At 47.7% G+C, this 24,578-nt stretch overlaps 1 protein-coding gene across 2 annotated transcripts; it reads left to right on the top strand.

Annotated features, from left to right (window-relative positions):
* The first annotated feature begins 264 nt into the window (after nt 1–264).
* WIPI2 (WD repeat domain, phosphoinositide interacting 2) lies at nt 265–24,246 on the top strand. 2 transcript variants are annotated; one of them, XM_081889266.1, is made up of 12 exons: nt 265–582; nt 8,556–8,638; nt 12,054–12,223; nt 13,579–13,675; nt 14,147–14,244; nt 14,355–14,447; nt 15,477–15,547; nt 15,880–15,987; nt 17,628–17,792; nt 19,321–19,428; nt 20,725–20,822; nt 21,931–24,246. In XM_081889266.1, the coding sequence occupies exons 1-12, from the start codon at nt 509–511 to the stop codon at nt 22,041–22,043; spliced, it is 1,278 nt and encodes a 425-aa protein (XP_081745392.1). In that variant the 5' UTR covers nt 265–508; the 3' UTR covers nt 22,044–24,246. The 2 variants fall into 2 exon arrangements, with proteins under 2 accessions (XP_081745392.1, XP_081745391.1); XM_081889265.1 differs by having other exon boundaries at nt 267–582; nt 20,725–20,855.
* Nucleotides 24,247–24,578: the final 332 nt, after the last annotated feature.

The raw sequence follows: 24,578 nt of genomic DNA, 5'->3' as shown, positions 1-24,578 counted from the left end.
ATTTCATTATGTGGGGCTCCCTAAGCTGACTTCTTTCCCAAACTTCTGTCTTTTTTGCCTCGTTTTGTGTGTTTCTAAAAATTCCCCTCAGGCGCCTCGAGAGAGAGAGAGACCCTTTCGCGCCAAAACCCAACAGTCTCGGGAAGCTGCACTGCGCGCGCGCAGAAAGACCTCCCGCACCATACGGCGCACGCGCGAGCCCTCGTCCCGTCTCCCGCCCCCCGCCTCTCTCCGGAAATCGCGCAGGCGCACGGGCGCTACGGTGGCCGGTCGGGAAGCGCCACCAATGGCGGCCCGCTTTCGCCGCGGCGAGGAGGGATGTAGGCGGGTTGGCGCAGGCGCGCTGAAGGCTCCGGCCACTACCGGAGCGTAAACAAGGCGCCGCTGAGAGGGATGAGGAGGCGGCCGGAGCCGAGCGGGGCCGCGAGCCGTCGAGGCTGACAGGCCTCTTTCCGCTGCCCTCCCGCCGGCCGGGGACGGGGGGGCGCCGCCGCCGCCAGGGAGAGCCATGAACTTGGCCAGTCAGAGCGGCGAGGCCGGCGCCGGCCAACTGCTCTTCGCCAACTTCAACCAGGACAACACGTAAGGCCAGAGGGGGAGGGGGCGTGGCCGAGAGAGAACGCGGGGGGGGGAGCGGAAGGAGGGGGGAGGCGAAGGTTCGAAAACGGGGGGGGGGCGGGGGAGGATCCCCCACCGGGAGCCCCGGTACTGCGCCTGCGCGTTCCTGAGTGGCTATACCTGAGATCCTGCACGCATTATTATTATTTTTATTGCTATTATTCTTGTTGTTGTTTGAATTTATATACCGCCCTATACCTGTTCACAAAAAAAGATTCACAAAAAAAGGTTCACAAAAAAAGATTGCAATACAGTATATAAAATCAAAAGAAAAACAATAACCCAATAACACCCCCTCCCCCCAGAAAGAGGGGGAGTATAGGATGTCAGTCAGGTCAACCAAAGCCCCCCCCCCCAAAAGAGCCACATTTTACAAAAGGATAGGATGTCAGTCAGGTCAACCAAAGGCCTGGTTAAAAAGAAACGTTTTTGCCCGGCGCCTAAAGGTGCATGATGAAGGCGCCAGGCGGACTTCCCTGGGGAGAGCATTCCACAGACGTGGGTTGGCAGTGGCAGCAGATATGTCCTATGCTTATGGTAATATGCTATATCTTGTTAATTATGCTGTTTTAAATGTGCAGTGTATATTCCTTTGAAAGGGAGAGTTTGGAGAAGAAATGTCCGTAAATGAGGCGGGGGGCGGGAGGAAGAGAAGGCACGCACACCCAGGATTTATTTGTTTCTTAGTTTATTTTTATTGTTTTCTTTCTCTTTAAACAAATCCAAGGAGATTGAGCCAGGTGTATTATGGTTCCCACTGCCTCTCCTTTTTATCCTCACAACACCCCTGGGAAGTAGAATTGTAGGGACGCTGAGGATCATCTAATTTAACCCGCTGCAATGCAGGTATTCGCAGGGGCTTGGTGGGGATTGAACCTGCGACCTTGTTGTTATCAGCACCAGGCTCTAATCAACTGAGCTATCTAGTTGTGAGTAGGTTAGACAAAGGGGGGGGGGACAGTTGGCTGGCTTCCAAGGTCACTCCCAGTGAGCTTCATGGCTGAATGAGGATTCGGACCCACTCTTTCCCAGGTTCTGGTCTGATCCTGTATTGTTATTATTATTTATTCATTTAATCTATATCCCACCTTTTTCTCCATGGAGCTCAAGGTGGCAACATTCGTAGTTCTCCCTCTCCCCATTTAATCCCCACAACAGCCCTGTGAGGTAGTTCAGGCTGAGAGACAGTTGACTGGCTTCCATGGTCACACCCAGCCAGATTCTTGCCTGGGGAGTTGAGCCCCAGTTTCTCCCATGTCCTGGACCAGTGCTCAGCCATTGCACCAGTGTTGCTGTGCAGTGTTCATATTTTGAGTGAAGTAAGAATTCACATGGTATATTGGATTTTGTAATCATCGCCTTCAAAGTTGGCTGCTGCTGGTGCCATATTTACCAGCTAGCTTATCCTACTTGATTCTCTCCAGATGTTTTGGACTGCAAGTCCCATCGGCCAACATCTGGAGGGCACCAGGTAGACGGGAAGGCTGATCTAGCATAATGAAGAGTTCTGGATAACTCCTTTCTTTTCTTTTAAAGGAGATTGCTGTGTCTTGCCTGGGAGATTCAGATTATCTTTTTAAATGTGTGTTAAAATCCTAGCTTTACAGATAAATATTGTGGTTTGCCATGGAGGTTAATAATTTCAATGTTCATATGGTATGTTGTTAGGTTTGTGTCTTTCTCTCTCATTTTTATTTTTTTATACATGTTGCTGTGTTACTTTCATACAAGTATATTGCTCCCTTTGTTAGCTTTTGCTTAGTAACATTCTGATGGCTGGACACAAATAAATCTGAATCTGGCCAATTCTGTGAGCGACTGGGAGTTTGCCAAGTTATTCAGATGGCCACTGTTTTATTTAGGGATCTCAGGTGGGTGAGAGATAACCACTGTCAAGCTGTTCATGCTGTTGCCAAACCAGCCTTGTTAATTGGTCACTGTAGCTATGTTGTAATTGTCCCTGTATGTCCTTTTTTTCATTTCATTTCCCTCTGAACTCACTTAACTACCTTTCCCAACCATGTGTTGGGGTGTGTGTGTGTGTTTGCACGCGCACACACACACAGTTGTGTGTACTTGCCAGTTCAGGATTGCAATTCATACATCTGACAAGATGAACAAAAGTAAAAAAAGGTAAAGGGACCCCTGACAGTTTAAGGTATATATTGGTTAGCATTGTAAGATACCACAAATCTCATTTTTGTTTTTTGCTACAACAGACTTAACACGCTACCTGTCTGGAAGGTGTATGTGCTGCAAGACGCTTGTGTTTTTAAACAGATTCTTGGCAGGGACATACTTAACTTGCAATTCCTTCTCCATTGTGGAGGTGCTTTGATGAGGGTTAGAACCTCGAATCATCACACACACACTTCTTCCTGAGCTTAGAGCACCTTGAGGGTTGGGAAAAGTGGGACTTACTGCTGAGTAAGCATGCACCATATCTGCAGTTCTAGGCACACTTGCTTAGAAGCAAGTTGCTGGGGATCATAAGAGGGAGACTGCTAAATCTCCAGTGTGTCTCACTGAAGAAGGCTTCGGGAAGGCGTTGGTGGAGAAAAGATCACGACTGATGGCCTGGGCAGGTGGAGAATGAGGGATTGGTGGTGGTGAAGTGGAACTCTTTCTTGATGCCTGCAATGAGAGCAGATCCCATAGAACCCAGTGGGTTCTAGCACTTCAAAAAGAATGAAAGGACGGGTCTGTGCCTTGAGCTTACAATATAGTGGATAACACAAGGGCCACTGTGGTGTAGTGGTTAAAGTTTTGGGCTGGGAAGGACTGGGGAGAGCCAGGTTTAAAGCCCCACTTGGCTATAGAGCTTACCAGGTGGCATCAAGTCAGTCACTACCTCTCAGTCTTATCTCACAGGATTGTTGTAAGGATAAAAGTGTGCGCAGGGGGAGGGGGGCAAACTGTGTATGCTGCCTTGTGCTCCTTGGAGAAATGTTGGTTCGTAAACTAATAATTCCCAGAGGAAGGGTAGGCAGAATATACCATGTTGCACTTACGCATACCTAGGTTCAGTTTAATTGCAGTATGAAAACTTCACTGGGAAGGCTTTGAGGAGGGGTTTGAAGTCCTTGGCAAGCACTTCAGGCACAGTTCTGAGTAATCCCAGTTTGGATTCAGCTGCAATCCCCAAAGCAACCTTTCTTGAGGATATGAAACTGCTTTTTATACTGAGTCAGAGGTTTGATCCATTTAGCCCTGACTTGTCTACTCTTGCAGTCTTGTGTTAAGGCCTGGGGGTGGGGTCCCAGGCTTGTTAGACTTCCCCACAAGTCCCATGAGTGTGTGGCCTAGAATATGCCCCGCACTCCTCCTGCTGCACCGGGTAAGGGATGTGGGGGTGGGTGTCGCAGGGGGCAAGCCTTTTCTGTTTCAGAGCAGCCTCTCTGATCCACTCACTGAGAAACTTACATTGAGCTTCCCAAGAACCTCGGGGTTTCCTGGAACATAGTATGAAGGCCTTTGGTATGAAGAATGTAAGAGATGCTCTGTCCATTTCAAGGCAACCTTTGCCAACCTGGGGCCCTCCAGATGTTTTTGGACTGCAGTAGAGTTATCACACCTCTCTTGTGTGGACAGTGCTCAAACATTAGGTGCATTGAAGTCAGTGGACACCCAGTAGTTTTTCCTGGAAGACACCCACTGCCCTGATGCAGTTAGCCTTCAGGGGGGGAGAGAGGGCCCTAATGTTTACTCAGAAGTCAGCCCTGCTTTGTTAACGAACCTTACCCTGTAATTCTAAGCAACTAACTTTGGAGTAAGTCAGGAATGGGACATCTGTGGCTTTCCAGGTGTTGCTGGTCCACAGCTCCCATTGGCCATGCTACCTAGGGCTGATGGGAGTCTGAATGCAGCAACATCTGGAGGGCCACATCCCTGCTGTAATCAGGCTCTTATTCTTTGTATATATAAATTTTGTATAACCACCCCCAAATCAAAGACGGTGTGTGTGTGTATCCCCGGGTCTCCCCTTTCCTTCTCCTTGTCCCCAAATTTGTGGCTTTCTGGGCCTGGTGTTGGTGTGGGGGTGTGGGACTTCCTATAATGGGAGCAGAAGCAAGCTGAAGCACTGCAGAGTTCTTGCCTCTTGAATTCAAAGTAGGGCTCACACTGAAGTGCATGGGAAAGAAGTTGGAGTATGTAGTCAGAGTGCGAGGGTTTTGAAATGCTTAAGAGGCAATTGATGGGGCAGTGATAAATAGGCCATTTTGCAGGGAGGAGCATCACCCGTGGGAAGTGAATAAGAGGAAATGATCAGGAGAGCTGTGTATTTGGGCTGTTTTTGGAATGACTGCTTCCTTTGTGTACAAGGGAAGCCACACAAAATTCCTTTCCTTGATGCTGGGTGGCTCGCTGAGATCGAAGGGCCCAAAGGTCTAGTAGCCTGATCGTTTCCTCAAAAGCTTGGCTCTCTTGACTCCTTCCCACCACAACCCTTTCACAAATAGGCTTGCATAGTCTGGCCAGTGTATGAAATTCTTTAGTCAGTGTGTGTAATAGAAAACCGCTCTCCCTGTGAAATAAAGTGATCTGAGTTCATATCCCTAGAGAGAAGTAAATTCTGCGGCCCAGTACACTGATATTAAATATACTATGATCGCACCTTGCACGCAATTAACTTGTGTGATTTCAACCTTGCGTGACTGAAAGCCAGCTGGTTGAGATCTTGCAGATAAATTGCACACATGGGTTCTGGTATATGTGTTTTTGCATAGTTGCACCATCTTAACCCCTGCACAAAACACACTAGCACTGTAGATAAAACTAAATGACAGAAAGTGTAAGTGACAAAACTTGGGAATTTTAGCACTGTGGTGTGGACTTATTTAAATAAAAGCACTGAATTTACGAAAAGCAGAGCTCTACCCCCCCCCCCAATTGCAGGAATGTGAAACTAGACCTTTCTGTTGTGGTACAGAGGTTTGTGGATATTATTTGCTGTAGGTTCACACTGAAATAAAAGTGTGTGGAGTGAAAGAATTGATTTCTGTGATTATTGTTGATAAATTCCCCAGCAGTGAGTACATCTTGAGCAACAATAAAAAGAAGGGTTTTGATATGAAGAACAGTGTTCTGTTTCTGGTGGAAATAGGGGTTATCTTGAAAGAAATGTGGTCTCTTGTTCTTACATTGTACTCTGGTCTTGTATGCAGAATGCCACAGTTCCACTTATCACATTAATAATAATAATAATATATAATATTTGAGGCTTAGTGGGACGCAGGTGACGCTGTGGGTTAAACCACAGAGCCTAGGACTTGCTGATCAGAAGGTCGGCGGTTCGAATCCCTGCAACGGGGTGAGCTCCCGTTGCTCAGTCCCTGCTCCAGCCAACCTAACAATTCGAAAGCACGTCAAAGTGCAAGTAGGTACTGCTCCGTCGGGAAGGTAAACGGCGTTTCCATGCGCTGCTCTGGTTCGCCAGAAGCGGCTTAGTCATGCTGGCCACATGACCCGGAAGATGTACTCCAGCTCCCTTGGCCAATAAAGCGAGATGAGCACCACAATCCCAGAGTCGGTCACGACTGGACCTAATGGTCAGGGGTCACTTTACCTGTACCTTTATTTGAGGCTTGTCAGATATGCTTAGTGTATGTTTTTTAAAATGAGAACCTCAATATTTACCAACCAGAGCTAGGTGCAAAGGATGTTTAGTTAGAACAGGATACTTCTGAGCACTTTCTGAGTCCAGGAATTTGTATTTAGTACCAGAACTGAACTGGACCAAACTCAGTCCTTTCACCTATAAATCTACTCATGGTTTGCTTTCTTCAGGTCAGCAGCCTAATTAGGTGGGGAAAGTTGCTGTCATTTAAAACATTTGGAGTCTTGCCCACCTGTGACAAATTACCCAGAGATCTGCCAGCAGATCCTGAGCCTCCTCCTGATGGGCAGAGTACCTGCTGTTGAGAGACTTGTGGAAGATGCTCAAAGGAAGTGTTTTGCAACCACAGTGTGTGTTTTGTCTTCTGACAAGTGTAGTCTTAATTATTTACAACCACATATCACAGCATGTTAGTAATCGATCTTTGGTGCTGTTTGGAAGGATAATGGCACAGGAAGAGGCTGTTTATCTTTCAAGCCAGTTCTTCCAATCAGACCTCAAAATGGGGGCTGGGTGTTGCATGAACAATTCCCCCCTCCCCCTGTTTCATTTTCTCTTTGTAGCTGCTGTTCTCAGAGGCAGCACGATGGCATTGCCAGCTCAGAGATCCTAAGGAGGGGCGGGGAGGGATGGAAAGTGGGCAGAATTATACCATGAACACCAGAATCCCTAGTCCTTTAGGACAGGGATGTCTTACTGGTCAATCGCGATCTACTGGTCGATCGTGGGGTGTCCCTGGTCGATTGAATCTCAACAATTCTGGTCAATCCAACAGTAGATCACTGCCAGTTGTTTTTTTTTATCATGGGAGTAGATTGCAGTCTCTTGGAAGTTGGATATGCCTGCTTTAGGAGAAGGTCATAGCAAGATGTTTGCCTCAATCCCCCTAGGTACATACTTGTAGAGGGAAGTTCACATCCCTAACAGGACAGGGAACAAGGCGTGCCAATGTGAGCTACAGACTGGGTTGAACGTGCATCCTCTTGCCAGTCAGTGGAGACAGTACTGAGCGAGACAGACCCAAAGGTCTGACATAGTGTGAAGCAGCTTTCAGTGATAGGTTCAGCCTTCTGTTGGGGAACAGGGGCAAGGCCGGGGTTCTGCCCCCCCCCAAAAGAATTCCCTCCACATTTTGTTGTGTCAACAAGAGGGCTATATATGGATTGAGGCAGTTGTGCTTTTGTCACATTGTGTACACAACACCTTCTGGATTCCACCTTCCATTCCTCTTTTTTTGCTGCAGAAAACACTTACATTGTTATGTCTATTTGAATTGCCTGTCAAAACAACATGCAGCTGTTTTGTGTGACCTCCAGTGCAAGAAAATGCACAGGCACGCCAAGTTGAAGTGAGTGATTTCCCCGGCAGGTAATAAAAATGACACAGTGCTTCTCTGCTTGCTATCCCCAGCTTCTAAATGACAGGATTATCGCTGATCCACTTGGCTCTCCAAAAATCAGGCCTTTTTGCTAGGTCATCAGCACAACAGCTTGTCGTGGGGTTTGGTCATTTGATTTAGCATCTGATACAATTGACAATGGGCAGTGCAAGTTGCACAAACCTCAGAGCAACAAATGCCTTAAAAATAAAGGCTTTCGCTACATGGCGCACATTACAACTAAGCATTTCAGCTTCCCCAAAGAGTTGTATCTCTTAAGGGGAAATGAATTGTCATGTGATTTGTGTTCATGTGTCAGTTATTTGGTCTGGTCAATATCTGACTCTCTTGAGGACATGCCTTAGCAATAACTTTGGAAAAAGCAAGCACTTCAGTTTCTCCCCCTCCCCAGGCCACTCAAAGAGAAACCGTTTGCCCCAAGCAGGAATCCAGTATCCAAAGAAAGCACTGTCTGACGGGTGCAAACAAATCACACAGCCATTATCAGTATGCACATAGTTCTGTGTTCAGCTCTTACTGCTCCTTGCAGCATGCTCTTTTTGAACCTTGGTCTGCATTTATTTCTGCAGTAAGGCAAATAAAGAAAAGAAGGGGGCTGCTATTTTGGTTTTGCAAGCAGCCATGTACTTGGATGATGAAATTGGTGAGCACGTGATGATCCAGGACAAACTGTGAAGTTGAACGCGCTTGTGAGAGAGCTTGGGGTGCTCTGTTGCAATCTTTGCCAACCTGGTGCCCTCTGGATAATTTGGGCATGACTCTCACCGGCCCCAGTGAGCACAGCCACTTTCACTGGGGCTGATATAGTCCAATACTTCCAGGAGGGCATCAGTTTGGTGGAGGTTGCTGCTTGGTTTTCTGTGTGAAACAGCGAGTTTGTTCCGTTCCCATGTTTCATTGACCTCATGTCTTGCTTTGCAGGTCCTTAGCTGTTGGCAGCAAATCAGGTTACAAATTCTTCTCCCTTTCTTCTGTGGATAAACTGGAGCAGATCTATGAATGCAGTAAGTGTATATTTTAATTCCCCTTCTACCCCACCCCATGCCCCCTTCCATCTTTATGTTGTGGTCACATTTTGGACTGAGCAGATAGTTTCTGGGAAGAATCCATCTCCTCCTCCAATTGACTGCCCCCTTCTCTAGTAGCCTTACTTACCTAATTGACTTGATCCCTGGGATTGCGCTCCTAGCTGCAAGGACAGCGGCCAGCTCCTTGACCCCAAACATCCGAGCTTGTATGTTTGGTACTTTTCTGGAGCTTCTTTCTAAAAAGTTCTCTTTGCATCTCTTATTCCAGAAGCCTCCAAAGCAAAAGAGGGAGAGAGAGATGTTTGGGCCACCTAAAATGGTAGTCTCTAGCCCCAGCATATGCAAGATCTTCAGCAGTGCGTTGCCGACTGCAGGCAGAATTCCAGTTGGTGCCAGCTGCTGGGGGCAGCTGCTGTTGCACTTCTGGCAAGGAGCGAACCTGTCCTACAGGGTTGTGGTTCATGACTTCAGTGAGAGATAATAAACCACAAGTGGTATATTGGGGTCCCTGTGGCAGCTCTGCCACTTCCAAGAAGACAATGCATCTGTGATTAATGGGTGTCAACGGTGGCTTGCTTCTGCCCCACTCTGCACCTTCGTTTTTTTAAAAAAATGACTTGGCCTCAACATGGGTTCAGCAGATTCTTCATTCTGCATTCCCATGATCTGCAATTGGTCCATTTACATGCTGCCCTTGCCCCATGTGAACAGCTCAACATCCCTGGGTCCTAACTCCCCCTTTCCTGTGTTCCTAGCTTGTGTCCATGTGGCTCATCCACCAGACCCAGCCTTTCTCTAACTGGGAGGTCTCATTTGCCTTTTCACAACTCACGTCATGCTTTGCATCAAGCCAGAAGAAATGTGACTCTCAAGTTATTTGTGATGTGTGTCTTGAGTTCTTCCTGACTTGGAAGCTTTGATTCTGAACAGAGGGTCGAGGGGAGTATAATAATAATAATAATAATAATTATTATTATTATTATTATTATTATTTATTATTTATTATTTATACCCCGCCCATCTGACTGGGTTTCCCCAGCCACTCTGGGCGGCTTCCAACTGAATATTAGAAACAGTTTCTGTTCCCCTCTGTCCCCTCTTGCCACCTTTTGGGTGTCTTATGCTGTTTGCTCCTCCAATGTGTTTTTGACATTACCCCACCCATTTTCAGCACAAAGAGGATATCTGGCTGCACGGTGTGGCCTTGGCTAGAGCATTGGTATCTTCTCACATTACCAAGCATTTTATGTAGTTGTGCAGGAATACGAGATGAATCGCGCTCAGCTCTTTGAACATTGGTGCAAAGGTACCCAAGTTCAAGGATGGCTTTGTAATTTACATGGGAAAACACGTTTGCCGTTTGTACATGTTTTGTACATGTTTTCCCAGAGCAAGCGCAAACCGTGACAACATATGGGCATATACATGTACCTAAGAGACATGGTTGTACCACAGCCTGCAACGTGTGTGTTGTGCAGAAAACAAATTTGTCACACAAAGGTGTGGTACTGTCCTAAAGGACAAAATCCCTGCGTGGTGCCATTGTTTGTGTTTCACTCTGCTGGGTAAATTGGGCGTGTTTCGCCTCTTTTGATGGGCCGGCATTGATTAGGAATTGATGAGCCGCCTCCCCCCCCCCCCAACTCACACCTCTGCTTGGTGTGGGAAAATCCACCCACTAAATCACACAAGTACAGTTTGTCTTCTTTTTTTCATTTTCGCTCAGCTTTTAGAGCAGATAGTCTAAAGGAGTGAATTGCCCTTGGTAACGGAAATGGCGCCGCTTGCTTGATAGACCCAGTAGATGAACCAGAACCCCTTCAGGCTTTAACTTCTGGCAGTTTTCCTAGTTGGCAAATGTCAACCGTTGCACCGCTTGATACAGTTAAGATTTATACTAATGGTTCTGGCCAGGAAGCCTCCGTAGCTGCTTGAAATCTGTTCCATGGCACATGCTTTTAGCAGGCTCTTTATTTACAGCTTGCTCATCTTCAGCAAGCAGAAGGTTGGGCTCCCTCCCGTTCTGTTGTCTTCCCCCACTTAGCAGCTTTGCTCTTCCTCCTGTAATATTAAGGTCTATTTACAGCCAGCCTAGCCTCGGATATGTCAATCTATTGATCCTCAGGGAAGAGCGAAGCTCTAGCCAGCTGTAGTTTAGTCAAGCACCTGCATGTTCTCACCCTGTTCAGTCTCTCTCCCTCAAACCCTGTGCCTCTTTAAATAGAAAAATAATGTAATTGTGACCAGACGTGCCTAAAGTTTTGGATGGGAGACCTTTAGGAGCAATCTTAACACCTTGATCCTAGGCACACTTTCTTGAGAGCATGTCCCATTTGATTTCCATGGAGTTTCTTTGTAAGTGTACACACTAGCAATCTGATATGAGCATTTTAGGGTTAGCCATCTTGTCAGCAAATGGTTTACAGATTTCCCTTCCCTCAGGGAGTCCTTTGCATATAGACTTGCCATCTGATCAGCCACTGTCCATGCCACAGAGGAGTCTAATGGGTTTAAGTGGCAGGAGACTGGATTTCGATTGAATATTAGGAGAATCTTCTTGATGGTGAGAGTAGCTGAACAGTGGAACCAATTTCTTAAAGCAGGGGGGAGGCTTCTCTTTCCTGGAGAGCCATATCCTGGGGATGCTCAAGCTTTGGAGTTCTGCATCAGGATGAGATGCCTTACAGGCCACCTGACATTTTTTTTGCAGGGGGAGGGGATGACTCTGGAGGATGTCGGGCCACAGCCAGGCTTACTGGGCGTCTCCATTGTGAATGGATAGGGTGACACAGAACATGCTCTGCTACCCAGCAACTGCAAATTGCAAAGTTCTTTCAGCAAAGCTTATCAAAAATGACTACAGTGGTACCTCTGGTTATGTACTTAATTCGTTCCGTAGGTCAGTTCTTAACCTGAAACTGTTCTTAACCTGAAGCACCACTTTAGCTAATGGGGCCTCCTGCTGCCGCCACGCTGCCGGAGCACGATTTCTGTTCTCATCCTGAAGCAAAGTTCTAAACCTGAGGTACTATTTCTGGGTAAGCGGAGTCTGTAACCTGAAGTGTATGTAACCTGAGGTACCACTCTATACCCTCAAAAGGTTCCAGGGAACCCTAAGGTTCACCTGAATACAGTTTTGAAACCGCAGCGTCTCCAGACACATTAAGAAGGGGGTATGACTCTTAATTACTGTTTTTTGAATCGTGTTGCGTCTTTGCTTTTGCTGGTTCTGGGGTGGGTGGTGCAGGCAGATGAGGCAGGAGAATGGGGCAGGTCAGCAGCAAAAGGGAGTGACTTGAAAATCTGATTTGCTGTGTGAACAGCTCCTTTGCACACCTTCATCTTTCATTTTGTCAACTTTTTCCTACATCTCTCCTTTCCACCCCTGCAGCTGACACAGAAGATGTGTGCATTGTGGAGAGGCTCTTTTCCAGTAGCTTGGTGGCCATAGTGAGCCTCAAAGCCCCCCGCAAGCTGAAAGTTTGCCACTTCAAGAAGGGGACAGAGATTTGCAACTACAGCTATTCCAATACAATCCTGGCTGTCAAGCTTAACAGGCAGGTGAGTCGTGATGCTTTTGTGTCATCTCAGGCTTCTTCTTTTTTTCATTCATATTTAGTATTTTATTGATTTGGTTAAGCAGAGTTCAGATCCCGACTTGGTCATGATGCTCACTGGGTGACCTTGGGCCCAGTCACTTGCTCTCAGTCTACCCTACCTCTCAGGGTTGTTGTGAGGATAAAATAGGGAGGAGAACTATGTCAGGCACCTTGAACTCCTTGGAGGAAAGGCGGGATACAAACCACAGCAACAACAGAAAAGAGCAACCGTAACAAAAAGAAAGAAAACAAAGAATCAGAAATGTAAAGCATAAAGGACAAAAGGCCTCTTTATTTGTGGTCAGTCCAGTGTCTAGGAATAAGTTTGAAACTGTGGTCGCAAGTGGGTGGGTTTTGTGGCACTGGTTCTTTCTAACAGTAGAAGGGACAGTAAAACCTCTTTTTCTGGATACACCTATGCTGCTGACAGGGGCCTCTTGTGACTTGAACGCTTCTCCTTGCACCAAACAAACAAAAAACTATATATCTCATAGAAAGCTAACCTATAAGAGCAGTATTATATGCTAGTTTTCTATGTACAGTGAAGACAGCAAAATAGGAGTTGACCCTGTTTCTGGACTCAGATGCTGCAGGTAGAGGCTTATGCAGATGAATTTCCTCCTGTCCCTCTGACATGCTCATACCGGCCATGCATAGTTTCGTTAGGTGATTTTTGTGGCATCAGAGGCATTGGAAGCGGGGGGGGGGGGGATACTTTGGTAAAATTTCCCTGGAGGCAGGTTTTGCTTTCTGATAGCAACCAGGCAAGTGCCTGTTTTCCAGGCCTCCATTCTCAGACTAGAACATAGCACCACTAGCTCTAGCTTAAGAGGGTGACTGGTGAGTAGTCAGTCACTTGATCCAATCCAGTAAATAATTATCATGGAATTTTTCTTGGAATCTTGCTTAGTATTTTGTCCCTTGGTGGACTGCAAGAAATTCTAATCAACCCTTATTTATTTTGAGTACAGATATTTTTGTTGTGCAGGGCGAGGTGATAATTGCACTTCCTTCTGACCCAGAACACAAACACACATTGCCTGTAGGGCGAAGAACAGTCAGGATCTTTCTTGAATTGAGGTCAGGATCAGGTGAGGCCTCCTAATAACAGGTGATCACAGTTGCCTCGCCTAAGTTGTGGGAAAGGATGCTTTGCCTTGCGCTTCTAAATCAGCATAATCCAGGCTGGCAGATTTTAAAACTGCCTTCACTAGTCACTAACTTCTTTCTCTTGGAAGCTTCACTCTGAAGGTTTTACGCTGCTTCAGGATTTTCTCTTCATTCTCTTCCCTCTCCTTTTTTTATTTCCCTCCTCAGCGATTGATCGTGTGCTTAGAAGAGTCTCTGTACATACATAACATCCGGGACATGAAGGTGTTGCATACCATCAGGGAGACGCCCCCCAACCCCGCAGGTAAGGGAGACCATTCTCCATTTCCCACACATAATCTTTGACACAGTGAAAGCACCACCCAGCTGTAATTCTGCTAGGAGGGTAGCTCAGTCAAGAATTAAATGTGTGTGTGTATAGTCAACCCTCCTGGTTGCATATTCTTCAAGGGGCAGCAGCATATGACTACAGACATAAATGCGCTGGTTCTCTCCCTGTTGTCCTTCTGCTGGCAGGTGTTTGCTCCAACAGGCCTTGGGGAACTGACTTTTTAAAGGAAAAGGCTGTGTGGTTTTTAGCTTTTTGTATTTTACCAGCGCTGTCCGTGCAAACTGCCTTGAGTCCCAACCACAAGGCCACCTTAAAATGCTCCATGTCACCCACAGGAACTCCAAACCCTGTCCTGCAAGCCTCGGTGACGGCTGCTTTCCCTTCCCGTTCCTCCTTGACGTGTTTGTAGCCTAAGGCAATGCCCCCTTTTCTCTCTGTCCCTAGGCTTGTGTGCGCTGTCCATAAACAACGACAACTGCTACCTGGCCTACCCAGGCAGTGCCACTATTGGGGAAGTCCAGGTCTTTGACACCATCAATCTGGTGAGGTTCCGCAAGCATCTTTCCTGCTCCTGTGCCCAAGGAGATCTTCCCTGTTTGGTGCTGGCTGCGCCTGTGCTAAGCTCTTGCGCCCCTTTTTTCTTCTTTTGCAGAGAGCTGCTAACATGATCCCTGCTCATGACAGTCCTTTGGCTGCGCTAGCTTTTGATGCAAGCGGCACAAAACTGGCCACGGCGTCGGAAAAGGTGAGGCCACCCCACAGCAGGTATAGTGCTGTATCTTGGAATTAAACTCTGTGATGCGGTAGTGACGTTGATGACAGCCCTACACTTTCCAAGCTTACTCATCCTCTCAAATTAAGGTTACCAGACGTCCTCCTTTCCCGGGGACAGTCCCCAGATTTACCAATCATTCCCCTGAAAACTCATTTGTCGTCCCAAGTCTTTGCTGGCAATGAATACCAGTCTGTTCTTAATCTGTTTGCTTTTAATTTACTGTTTTGTTTTTAATTCCATTGGTGTTGGTTTTATGGCAATCCTTACGTTGTGCTGTGCACAGCTTTAGTCTTATAAATAAAAGACGGTGTGAATGTGTTCTGCATGAAGGTTTTAAACCCCAGTGGACACAGCCAAGGATCTAAAAATTGCTCTTTCGACCCCAGCCATTTTGGTTCCTCCCAGTATAACTGGGATGGGGAATTTCTGGGCTGTGAGTCAAAGGTGGCATACCAGACCTCCCCATTTTGCTTGACTGGCCATTGTGGAGAAGCCACACACTCCCTGCACCTGATGTCAAAGGTGATGGTGCAGGAGCAGCAAGGCTGGGACTTCAGGGGAACAGTCAGGAGCTGGAAGTGGGCTCCGGATTGTTCCTTCTGTTGGAACACGGCAGAAGCAGGCCTTGCTCAAGGAGGAGGAAACTGTTCCCATTAAATCAAAACTGCTGTTTGAATCCTTCCCAGCCCCTTCTCCCATTTCCATCTCCAACATTGGGGACGGAAAGGAGAAGCGTAGGGAGGCCTCCAGAGCGCAGGGCTCATACCACCCCTTGCCACTGCGGTTTCCATGCTTGGGAACCCCACACAAGAGAATTTTGACAGGCAGGCAGGTTGACCTGCCATCAGAGTTGGCCCACAGGGTGGAGACAGCCAAAGATTTCTCTCCCAGAGCTATATAGGTTCAGCCCCTCTGCTCTCAAACTATATTGAGACTCTGCAGCAGCTATTTTAAATTGAACATTGAAGTCTTTGTTTCTCACCTCCTTTTTCCCAACAGGGGACGGTGATCCGGGTATTTTCCATTCCAGAGGGACAGAAACTCTTTGAATTCCGAAGGGGTGTGAAGAGGTGAAGTAAAACGCTCAGTCTCAGAAGCTTGCTCTTTGCAGGAGGTGTCCCCTCCCCCACCTCAGCAGTTGAACATGTGTCATAGGTAGCTGTGTATCTTCATGGTGGGGGGAATCCAAAATTTGCAGAAAGGCAAAACCTTTGTTTTGCAGTAGGAAGCAGTGAGCAAGTTTTCGGGTGCCTCAGAAATCCCCAGCAGTTAAATGGGTGGGACCCTACCTAGGCCACTGTAGAATGTGGAGCAGTTGCCTCTGTCTAGCTACCGCCTCTTCTTCCTCCAGTTGGGATGTGGGAACTGACCGGCCGTTTTCTTTTCTGCTTATTCCCTCCAGGTGTGTGAGCATCTCCTCTTTGGCCTTCAGCATGGACGGCATGTTTCTGTCCGCATCCAGTAACACAGAGACAGTGCACATTTTCAAATTAGAAACTGTGAAAGAGAAGTAAGGAAACCTTTCTTTCCACAGCTGCCCATTTATATCCAGGGTGGCCATAGGGTGGGCTGCAACCCAGCTCTTATCTCTCAGTCTAAAGGCTTTCAGTGTGGCTTGGAAAGGGGGGGATTTGCTGGGTTCCTCTCTTGTTTCGGAATATTCTCCCCAGCCACTATTCATCAGGCCCCTAAGTTAAATAGGGCTCGTGTCCAACTAATGTAGGCATGTTCAAAGCCCTTTTCAGGGTGGTGCTATGGGTTAAACCACTGAGCCTAGGGCTTGCTGATCAGAAGTTCGGCGGTTCGAATCCCCGCAACGGGTGAGCTCCTGTTGCTTGGTCCCTGCTCCTGCCAACCTAGCAGTTCAAAGCACGTCAAAGTGCAAGTAGATAAATAGGTACTGCTCCGGCAGGAAGGTAAATGGCGTTTCCATGTGCTGCTCTGGTTCGCCAGAAGTGGCTTAGTCATGCTAACCACATGACCCGGAAGCTGTATGCCGGCTCCCTCGGCTAGTAAAGTGAGATGAGCGCTGCAACCCCAGAGTCATCCGTGACTGGCTCTAATTGCGCAACTGGCCTACCGGTCAATTTAATCTGGCCCCTGTGGCAAGGATTGAAGCTCAACAACTTCAATCCTAAAAAAAAAGCTCAGCGACTTTCGTCAGCCCTCACGCATGTTCACTTCATCAAATCTGGCCCTCTTTGAAAAAGGTTTGGGCACCCCTGAACTAATCCATACCAAGAGTAGACCCATTTTTTTATTTTTTTATTAACAGGCCAATCAAATCACATTAATTCCAAATCACATTAGTTCCAAATTACACAGCCAAATTTTTAAGTTTTTGTTGGGGGTACCAAGAGTAGACCCATTTAAATCAGTTGTCTTAGGTTTGTCACATTCATTGATTTCACAGGGTTTGTTCTGAGCATGACTGAGTAGTTAGTAGGTCATAGCAGTGGTAGCTTTTTAGGAGCCAGTTTAAAGCTAAAAAAATCCCAACCTTTTGACATGCTGACTCTAGGGTAACTTGCCTTTTGCTTATATATTATCCTGGATAGATAAACTTTTCTTCCTTGTTCAGAATCGTTACTAGCTGTTGTGAGCATCCGCAAAGTTCTATATTTGTTAGCAAAGCAGGATATAATAAACACTTTTGATAAATATTTTTCTTGCCGTAGAATTGGGGTGGAACTGGGCATAGAATTGGGGTGGAACCAATGATACTGTTTCTTTAAAATTTGTGCTGCTTGTTGACGTAAATATAGGATAATTTTTAAGGCCACATTGTTTCGAAGCAAAAACCCAAGGCAAGCAGTGCTCTAGTAAACCATATAGTGGAGAGAGAACATGAAAGAAAAGGTTTTAAAATAAATAAATAAATAAATCTGCCTTTGGAAATAAAGTAAAACTAGACCCATCTGCATCTCCAGAGGCAGAACAGGGAAAGCCCCATCTTTTCTGTAGAGGCCAGTCTATTTCCCAAATGCAATGGAAGACTTGTGCAAATGTCTTGAAAGAGCAGCTGAAGCTTAGAGGAAGTTATGCTTCTGCCTGTGGCTGTAAGCCAAGACATACTCAAATATGGCAGAATTGTTCTTGTGATATATTAAGTGGTTCAAGTGTTAATTTCCACTCCTTCCTTTCTTGCAGACCTCAGGAAGAGCCCACGACTTGGACGGGTTACTTTGGGAAAGTCCTGATGGTCTCCACAAACTACCTGCCTGCCCAGGTGACAGAAATGTTCAACCAAGGCCGAGCTTTTGCCACCGTCCGCCTCCCTTTCTGTGGGCACAAAAACATCTGTGCATTGGCCACGTAAGTACGGGAGCGCTGGGTGGGGAGGGGACTTCTCCCCACATCTTTCACAAGCACCCTACAGGTAGAGATGGAAAGGAAGGCCACGTGCCCCTCTCAACATGTCTGTGTTTGTTTGTTTTTAACAATTATACTGCATTTGGATAATGCACAAAACCCAGGTTACTTTGTGCACAATAGTGAGGCTTGTGAGGCTTAATTGATCAGCTGACAGCAAAGTCCTGTGCATGTTAAAAAGGTAAAGGGTAAAGGGACCCCTGACCATTAGGTCCAGTCACGGACGACTCTGGGGTTGCGGCGCTCATCTCGCTTTACTGGCCAAGGGAGCCGGTGTACAGCTTCCGGGTCATGTGGCCAGCATGACTAAGCCGCTTCTGGCGAACCAGAGCAGCGCACGGAAACGCCGTTTACCTTCCCGCCAGAGCGGTACCTATTTATCTACTTGCACTTTGACGTGCTTTCGAACTGCTAGGTTGGCAGGAGCTGGGACCGAACAACGGGAGCTCACCCCGTCACAGGGATTTGAACCGCCGACCTTCTGATCGGCAAGCCCAAGAGGCTCAGTGGTTTAACCCACAGCGCCACCTGCACCCCCCTGTGCATGTTTACTCTTAAGTAACTCCCATTCGGTGCAGTTGGACTTACACTGATCTTTGTAAAGTGAACTTAGCTGCTGGGAGGAAAGCAGCAACTTTAAAAACCACACACACATAGGTTAATCTTATGTACTCCTGAATGGGGTAACTGTGCCCCTGAAGGACCAGGTGCGCAGCCTGGGAGTCATTTTGGACTCACAGGTGTCCATGGAGGCACAGGTCAAATCTGTGTCCAGGGCAGCTGTTTACCAGCTCCATCTGGTACGTAGGCTGAGACCCTATCTGCCTGCGGACTGTCTCGCCAGAGTGGTGCATGCTCTGGTTATCTCCCGCTTGGACTACTGCAATGCACTCTACGTGGGGCTACCTTTGAAGGTGACTCAGAAACTACAACTAATCCAGAATGCGGCAGCTAGACTGGTGACTGGGAGCGGCCGCCGAGACCATATAACACCGGTCTTGAAAGACCTACATTGGCTCCCAGTACGTTTCCGAGCACAATTCAAAGTGTTGGTGCTGACCTTTAAAGCCCTAAACGGCCTCGGTCCAGTATACCTGAAGGAGCGTCTCCACCCCCATCATTCTGCCCGGACGCTGAGGTCCAGCGCCGAGGGCCTTCTGGCGGTTCCCTCATTGTGAGAAGCAAAGCTACAGGGAACCAGGCAGAGGGCCTTCTCGGTAGTGGCGCCCGCCCTGTGGAACGCCCTTACAGCAGATATCAAAGCGATAAACAACTACCTGACATTCAGAAGACATCTTAAGGCAGCCCTGTTCAGGGAAGCTTTTAACGTGTGATATTTTATTGTATTTTTTGTTTTTATGGAAGCCGCCCAGAGTGGCTGGGGAGGCCCAGCCAGATGGGCGGGGTATAAATAATAAATTATTATTATTATGTAGTAAGGTTTTTAAACTTGACTAGGATTTACTTGCAGAATCCAGAAGATCCCTCGGCTGCTGGTAGGAGCTGCTGATGGGTACCTGTACATGTACAACCTGGACCCCCAGGAGGGAGGCGAATGCACCCTGATGAAACAGCACAAGTAAGTCTCCTGTCCTTCCTTCTTGTGAGATGCTCCCATTTTTTTCTTTTGAGATGTTCCGTTTCAGAGCTAGGGTGAAGCATTGCCTTCATACAGGTGGCTGTGGTAGCTGTAGTGAGTTCTAAGGCACAGTTTGCTACCATAGTAGTTTTAATTATGTCACATATTTGTACACCACCCTTCATCAAAGAAAGGTGTCTGGGCAGTGTACAGCACAAACCGTAATGCAGAACAATAGGCCCAATGCCCTACAACAATTTTAAAAAGCTAGCGCAAGGCTGCGCAAACTGTCATGAGTTGGGAGGGGTCAGCCTGGATGATGCCCTGAGTCCTTTCCAGTTTTTGGGATCCTGTATCTGTGGCGGTAGAAGGCATGAGAGCAAGGTTGCCAAACCAGTCCCATTGTCTAAGTCCAAACTTTTTTCAAAGAGGGCCAGATTTGATGAAGTGAAGGGCCGTGAGGGCCAACCAAAGTTCTTGACCTTTTTAAAGGATTTTACCCCATAATAATGATCTATTATTTATACCCCGCCCATCTGGCTGGGTTTCCCCAGCCACTATGGGCGGCTTCCAACAAAACACTAAAATACAATAACCTATTAAACATTAAAAGGAAATAGACTGCCACAGGGGGCAGATTTAACCGACCGGCGGGCCGGATTAGGCCCTCGAAACAGACTTTGGACATGCCTGGTCTAAGCAATGGCTTTGGCTGACCCGTTAAACATAATTTGCATAACCAAAGAATGTGCCGTAGAGCAAATGGGTGGGCCTTTCACCTGCCCTCCTTTAACTGCTAGGTAGGAGAGCCATAGCCAGAGTAGTGTGTGTTAGCTGAGCCAGAAGCAGGCTGGAAGCTGGACACACAGAGATCCGCTTGCTCTGTGCTGGATCCAAAGCTGCGACTGATGAAGGAGACAGATCTGTTGGGGCGTTAGTGCGGTGAGGCCCTCCACCTCAGGCTCAGGTTGTACAGGTTGTTAATAACTGGCATGTATTAACCACTTTCAGTTTTAACCTGTGGATTGTCATTTGTCCAGTTTCAACTTTATTTTTAATTTATATGAATTAATTTAGGGTTGCATTTGAATCGATTGATTGCTTGTTTTTATGCATATTGTATTATTTATATGATGTTAGCCACTCTGAGCCCGGCTCTGGCCGGGGAGGGTGGGGTACAAATAAAATTTATTATTATTATTATTATTATGTGTGTAGATGAAACTATAAAGACAACACAGTCTTTCTTTCTAAGGATTGCATTGGTCACCATTCGCTCTCTGGTTCTTCCCATAGGCTGGATGGCAGCATGGAGCCAGGCAATGAAATCCTAGAATCTGCATCGCACGACCGGCCGCTAGTAGCACAGACGTACAGCACTGCTGTGACTAAAGGTACTTACGTGCCTTCTTCACCTACAAGGCACGGTAAGGATGGGACTGGAGTGGCTGAGTAAGGAGCCTGCAAGGGGGGTCCCACAAGAGGCAAGTTCCACGTGGCCCTCCCCATAGGGCATGACTTGCCCCTTGGGAGAGGAAGACCACCCCGGTCAAGAAGGCTGCTTGAGCCACTCGGCCTGGTCCTTTTGTTGCTCTGTTCCTTGTCAGAGGCAAGAAGTCAGATATCGCATCCCCCTTTATTATGAATAAAGTGTTGACAAAGCTTGAATGTTATGTATAAATGGTAATCCAGTCTTTGGGGGATGGGCTGTAATTTAGCGGTAGGACAGCTGCTTTGCATGTAGAAGGTCCCCCTGCCTGGAACCTCGGAGAGCAGCTGCCAGTCTGTGTGGACTACACTGGGCTAGATGGACAAACTGTCTGACTTAGTATAAGGCAGCTTCCTTCCTTCCTGCCTGCCTGTCTTCCTGCCTTGTATTGTTATGGGAATAAATGTATTAAAATGAAATGAAATGGGGCACAGGGATACCCAAGCCAACTGACCATTTTAAAGAGCATTCATTTCCCCCACCTGCACTCCAGAGTGCTGCTATGTCAGGGTGGCTTGGCCCAAAAGGCCACTTTCGGGAACTTGGGGTTGCGCTGCACCAAGGGTATTTCAGTCCCTTTGGGTCTCTGGGTAGGGAGGGGAAGAGGCTGTTGACCCCTGAAGCCACCTCTGCCCCATCCTGTGTTTTGCCTTCAGCCTCCGTCTTGGCCATACCCACCCCTACTGTGGCCAAACTGCCCGGTGTCCCTGTGGACAGCCAAGCCTTTTGGATTACCTGGGTCTCCCGAGATAGCACATGAGGTTGCCATCCTAAGCATATTTGCTAGGAATTAAATTGAATTTCCCTCTTTGCAAGCATGCTTAGGCCTGCATGGCAAGAGATCTTCAGGTATCTGTGTTTGGGTTGATGCTGTGGTATGTGATGCGTAATTTCCTAGTGTAGCCTTTGCCCAACCTACTGCCTGCCTGGTTGGCGTGGGCTTTCCATATGTGTATCTGTGCCCGTCTCCGTGTCTGCCTCCTGAAACCTTGCGCTTTGCATTCACCTTCCAGCCTATACCGAGGACCTGGGTGCGGTTGGTGGCGCTTGCCTGGAAGAGGACGCCAGCACCCTGCGGCTGGACGAAGACAGCGAGCACCCCCCGATGATCCTTCGGACGGACTGAACTTTGACCTGTGAACTCCACTCCTGAAGCCGAGGACGCAGGCCTGACCCCTCTGGAGGATTATTGTGTCTGTGCTGCTACGAACCTTGACCCGGGCTGAGAGCAAGAGGGAGGACGGCGGACGACTCTGAAGTCATTTTAAAACAAACACACACACACAAACCATTGTAGCCGTAATGCTGATTTGATGCCATGGAGGTGGGGGGGGTAGGGTGGGGGGGAATATATGGTTTCACTTCAGTGGCTTTTAAATCCTGCTTTACCTTTTAGCTGTGAGGATATATGCATATATATTTTTCGTCGTTGTTCCTGTTGCCAAAACCTGCTCTCTCTGTGCAGCCTTCGGCACCTCCTAGCTTTGCATGCTGCCTTGTGCCAAGCAGGCAGATCGCTTCATAACGAAGAAGTTTGCCGAGTTCTGGGCTTCTCTCTCTCTCTCTCTCTCTCTCTCTTTTAGAAGACAAATACATGTACATAAATAACACTTGGCATCCGTGAAGGAGGAGCAGCAAAGCTTGCTTCTGGGTGCTTTGACTTCTTCCAGTGCTCTTCAGCCTTACCATCCCCAGATGTGGGTGGACTACCGCTTCCATCGTCCACAGCCAGCTTGGCCCGATGGTCATGGATGATGGGGCTTGTAGTCCCTCCACATCTGGGTGCCCAAGGATTTGAAGGACATTGGCTTATTCTACTCGGACAAAGGTGTTCCAGGTAGTTTCTTGCGCATGGGCTTTCGGTTGCAACTCCTAGAAACGTGCAGCGATCTCTCTCTATTTTTCTTTTCTTGGGTTCTTCCCATCACACAACCTCCCCGCTCCTGTCCAGCTTCACAGTTTATTCCCTCCTTTCTTCCCCGCCGCCTCCTCACCTCCTTTTCCCCTGGACCATTTTGTTAATTAAAAACTCCTTCTAAATGCTGCCTTGCTTGTGGGACTGTTGTGTTCTCTTCCGCAGAGGGGATGGTGTGCCTCTGCTCTGGATCTCGCTTCTTTCTCTCTCTCTGGGGACGTGAAATGGAGAGAGTGACCAATGCAGGCTGGACATTCTTTGGGAGCAGGGGAATCTTCTCCCTTCTGTTCCGTCTTTGTCCGAAAGTAGGGTCAGAGTGTTCCAGTTTCAGAGGTGTTGGCCAGTTAACTCAGAAAGCGTCTTCATTCTTGAGTCCTTCACGTCCATCTGCTCATCTTGCTTCAATCCTTGCAAAGCCTTGCATCCTCCTTCAGCTGGAGCTCCCTTCACAATCCGTCAGCCCTGCTCTCATGACTTCTCCCTCTCCCGCACCACCTTCAGCTGGCCACTATTTGAGCTTTCCCCGAGGTCCTCCAGGGCGAAGTGACATGCAGAGCCGCTGTCGAAATCCGCCGCCCTGTTCCTGGTACTCTCTATCTGCCTTCACACCCTGCACTGTGGTACCGCTTCAGTCAGTCATGGCTTCCCCCCACAGAATCCAGGGAGCTATAGTTTGTTAAGGGTGCTGAGAGTTGTTAGGAGACCCCCTTACAGAGGTCCAATTCACCAATGGTTGCACCACTCTGAGAATTGCAGGACTGCGAGGGGAGAGGGTGGTCTCCTCCCAGCTCCCAGGGTGCTTTGAGGGAAGCCATGCCTGTTCCAAGTGGTATTGCAGCGCTTTAAATGCATGGTGTGAATGTGGCCTCACTCCGCAGCCCATAGTGGGGCTTGGGAGATGGATAGCATGGGGTTCCGAAATACGGGGCAACTTCTACCATGCAGCACTGGAGAAGGGAGTGCTTCTTTCTGTTTCCAGGGTTGGCCCTGTGATCCAGCATGTAGTTGTGATTCCAGTCAAGGACCCCAAACCTCCCTCTGTGGCTGCACACCTGAGCTACAGCTCCTGCACCTGTGTCTCAGTCTTCATCCCAGACCTCTCAACCTCCAATTCTTTATGTAATCTCCCACCTCCCGGCTGCTGGAATAGCAGTTCCGGCGTCAGGAGGAGGGGCAGGTTTTTGTGGAACTGCAGGGACTCGCGAGGAAGTGACCAAAGCTGGGCAAAACTGCCGCCCTCTTTTACAGAGCTGTAATGTGCCTTTTTTGGTTCTTAACCTTCCAGTTTGTTTTCAGTGAGCAGCAATGTGTGTGTGGGTGTGTGCGTGCAAACCCTTTGGGTGTGAACCTTGTTTTCCTTAGATTGTCAGCCAGCTTTCTTTTTTCTTTTTCGATTAAATTATTACTCACTCTCCCTTTTTCGTGGCGTTCTCTTCCAGGCAACGAAAGAATCGTGAAACCCAATACGATGGCACTCTCAAGGAAGGGAAAGTGGGTTTGCCTCAAGGGGGGGGGGAGAGGGAAAACATGCCCATGGGTTTCTCACTCCAACGGGGGCTCACTTCCCTCCCAAACTGCATTCCAGGCTCAGTTCAGGCAAGAAAGAATGCTCTTTGTAAAACCGAGAGAGCACCCAGGGCATTTTGCTGCCCAGGTCTTTATCCCACCCAGCAATACTTAAGCAGAAACTAATATGAAACAATGCTTTGTAATGACATATATATATATATATATATATATATATAT

The sequence above is a fragment of the Podarcis melisellensis genome (assembly GCF_964234715.1).
Source record: "Podarcis melisellensis genome assembly, chromosome: 14".
In the NCBI taxonomy this organism is placed as follows: domain Eukaryota; kingdom Metazoa; phylum Chordata; class Lepidosauria; order Squamata; family Lacertidae; genus Podarcis; species Podarcis melisellensis.
This window is presented reverse-complemented; position numbering and strand designations above follow the sequence as displayed.

What these genes read in the sequence shown, in the direction of transcription:
- WIPI2 (XM_081889265.1), top strand. Translation starts at nt 509, where the DNA reads ATGAACTTGGCCAGTCAGAGCGGCGAGGCCGGCGCCGGCCAACTGCTC. An exon ending in AACTTCAACCAGGACAACAC is followed by an intron (nt 583 to 8,555) that starts GTAAGGCCAGAG and finishes CTTGCTTTGCAG; the next exon opens with GTCCTTAGCTGTTGGCAGCA. An exon ending in AACATCTGTGCATTGGCCAC is followed by an intron (nt 17,793 to 19,320) that starts GTAAGTACGGGA and finishes ATTTACTTGCAG; the next exon opens with AATCCAGAAGATCCCTCGGC.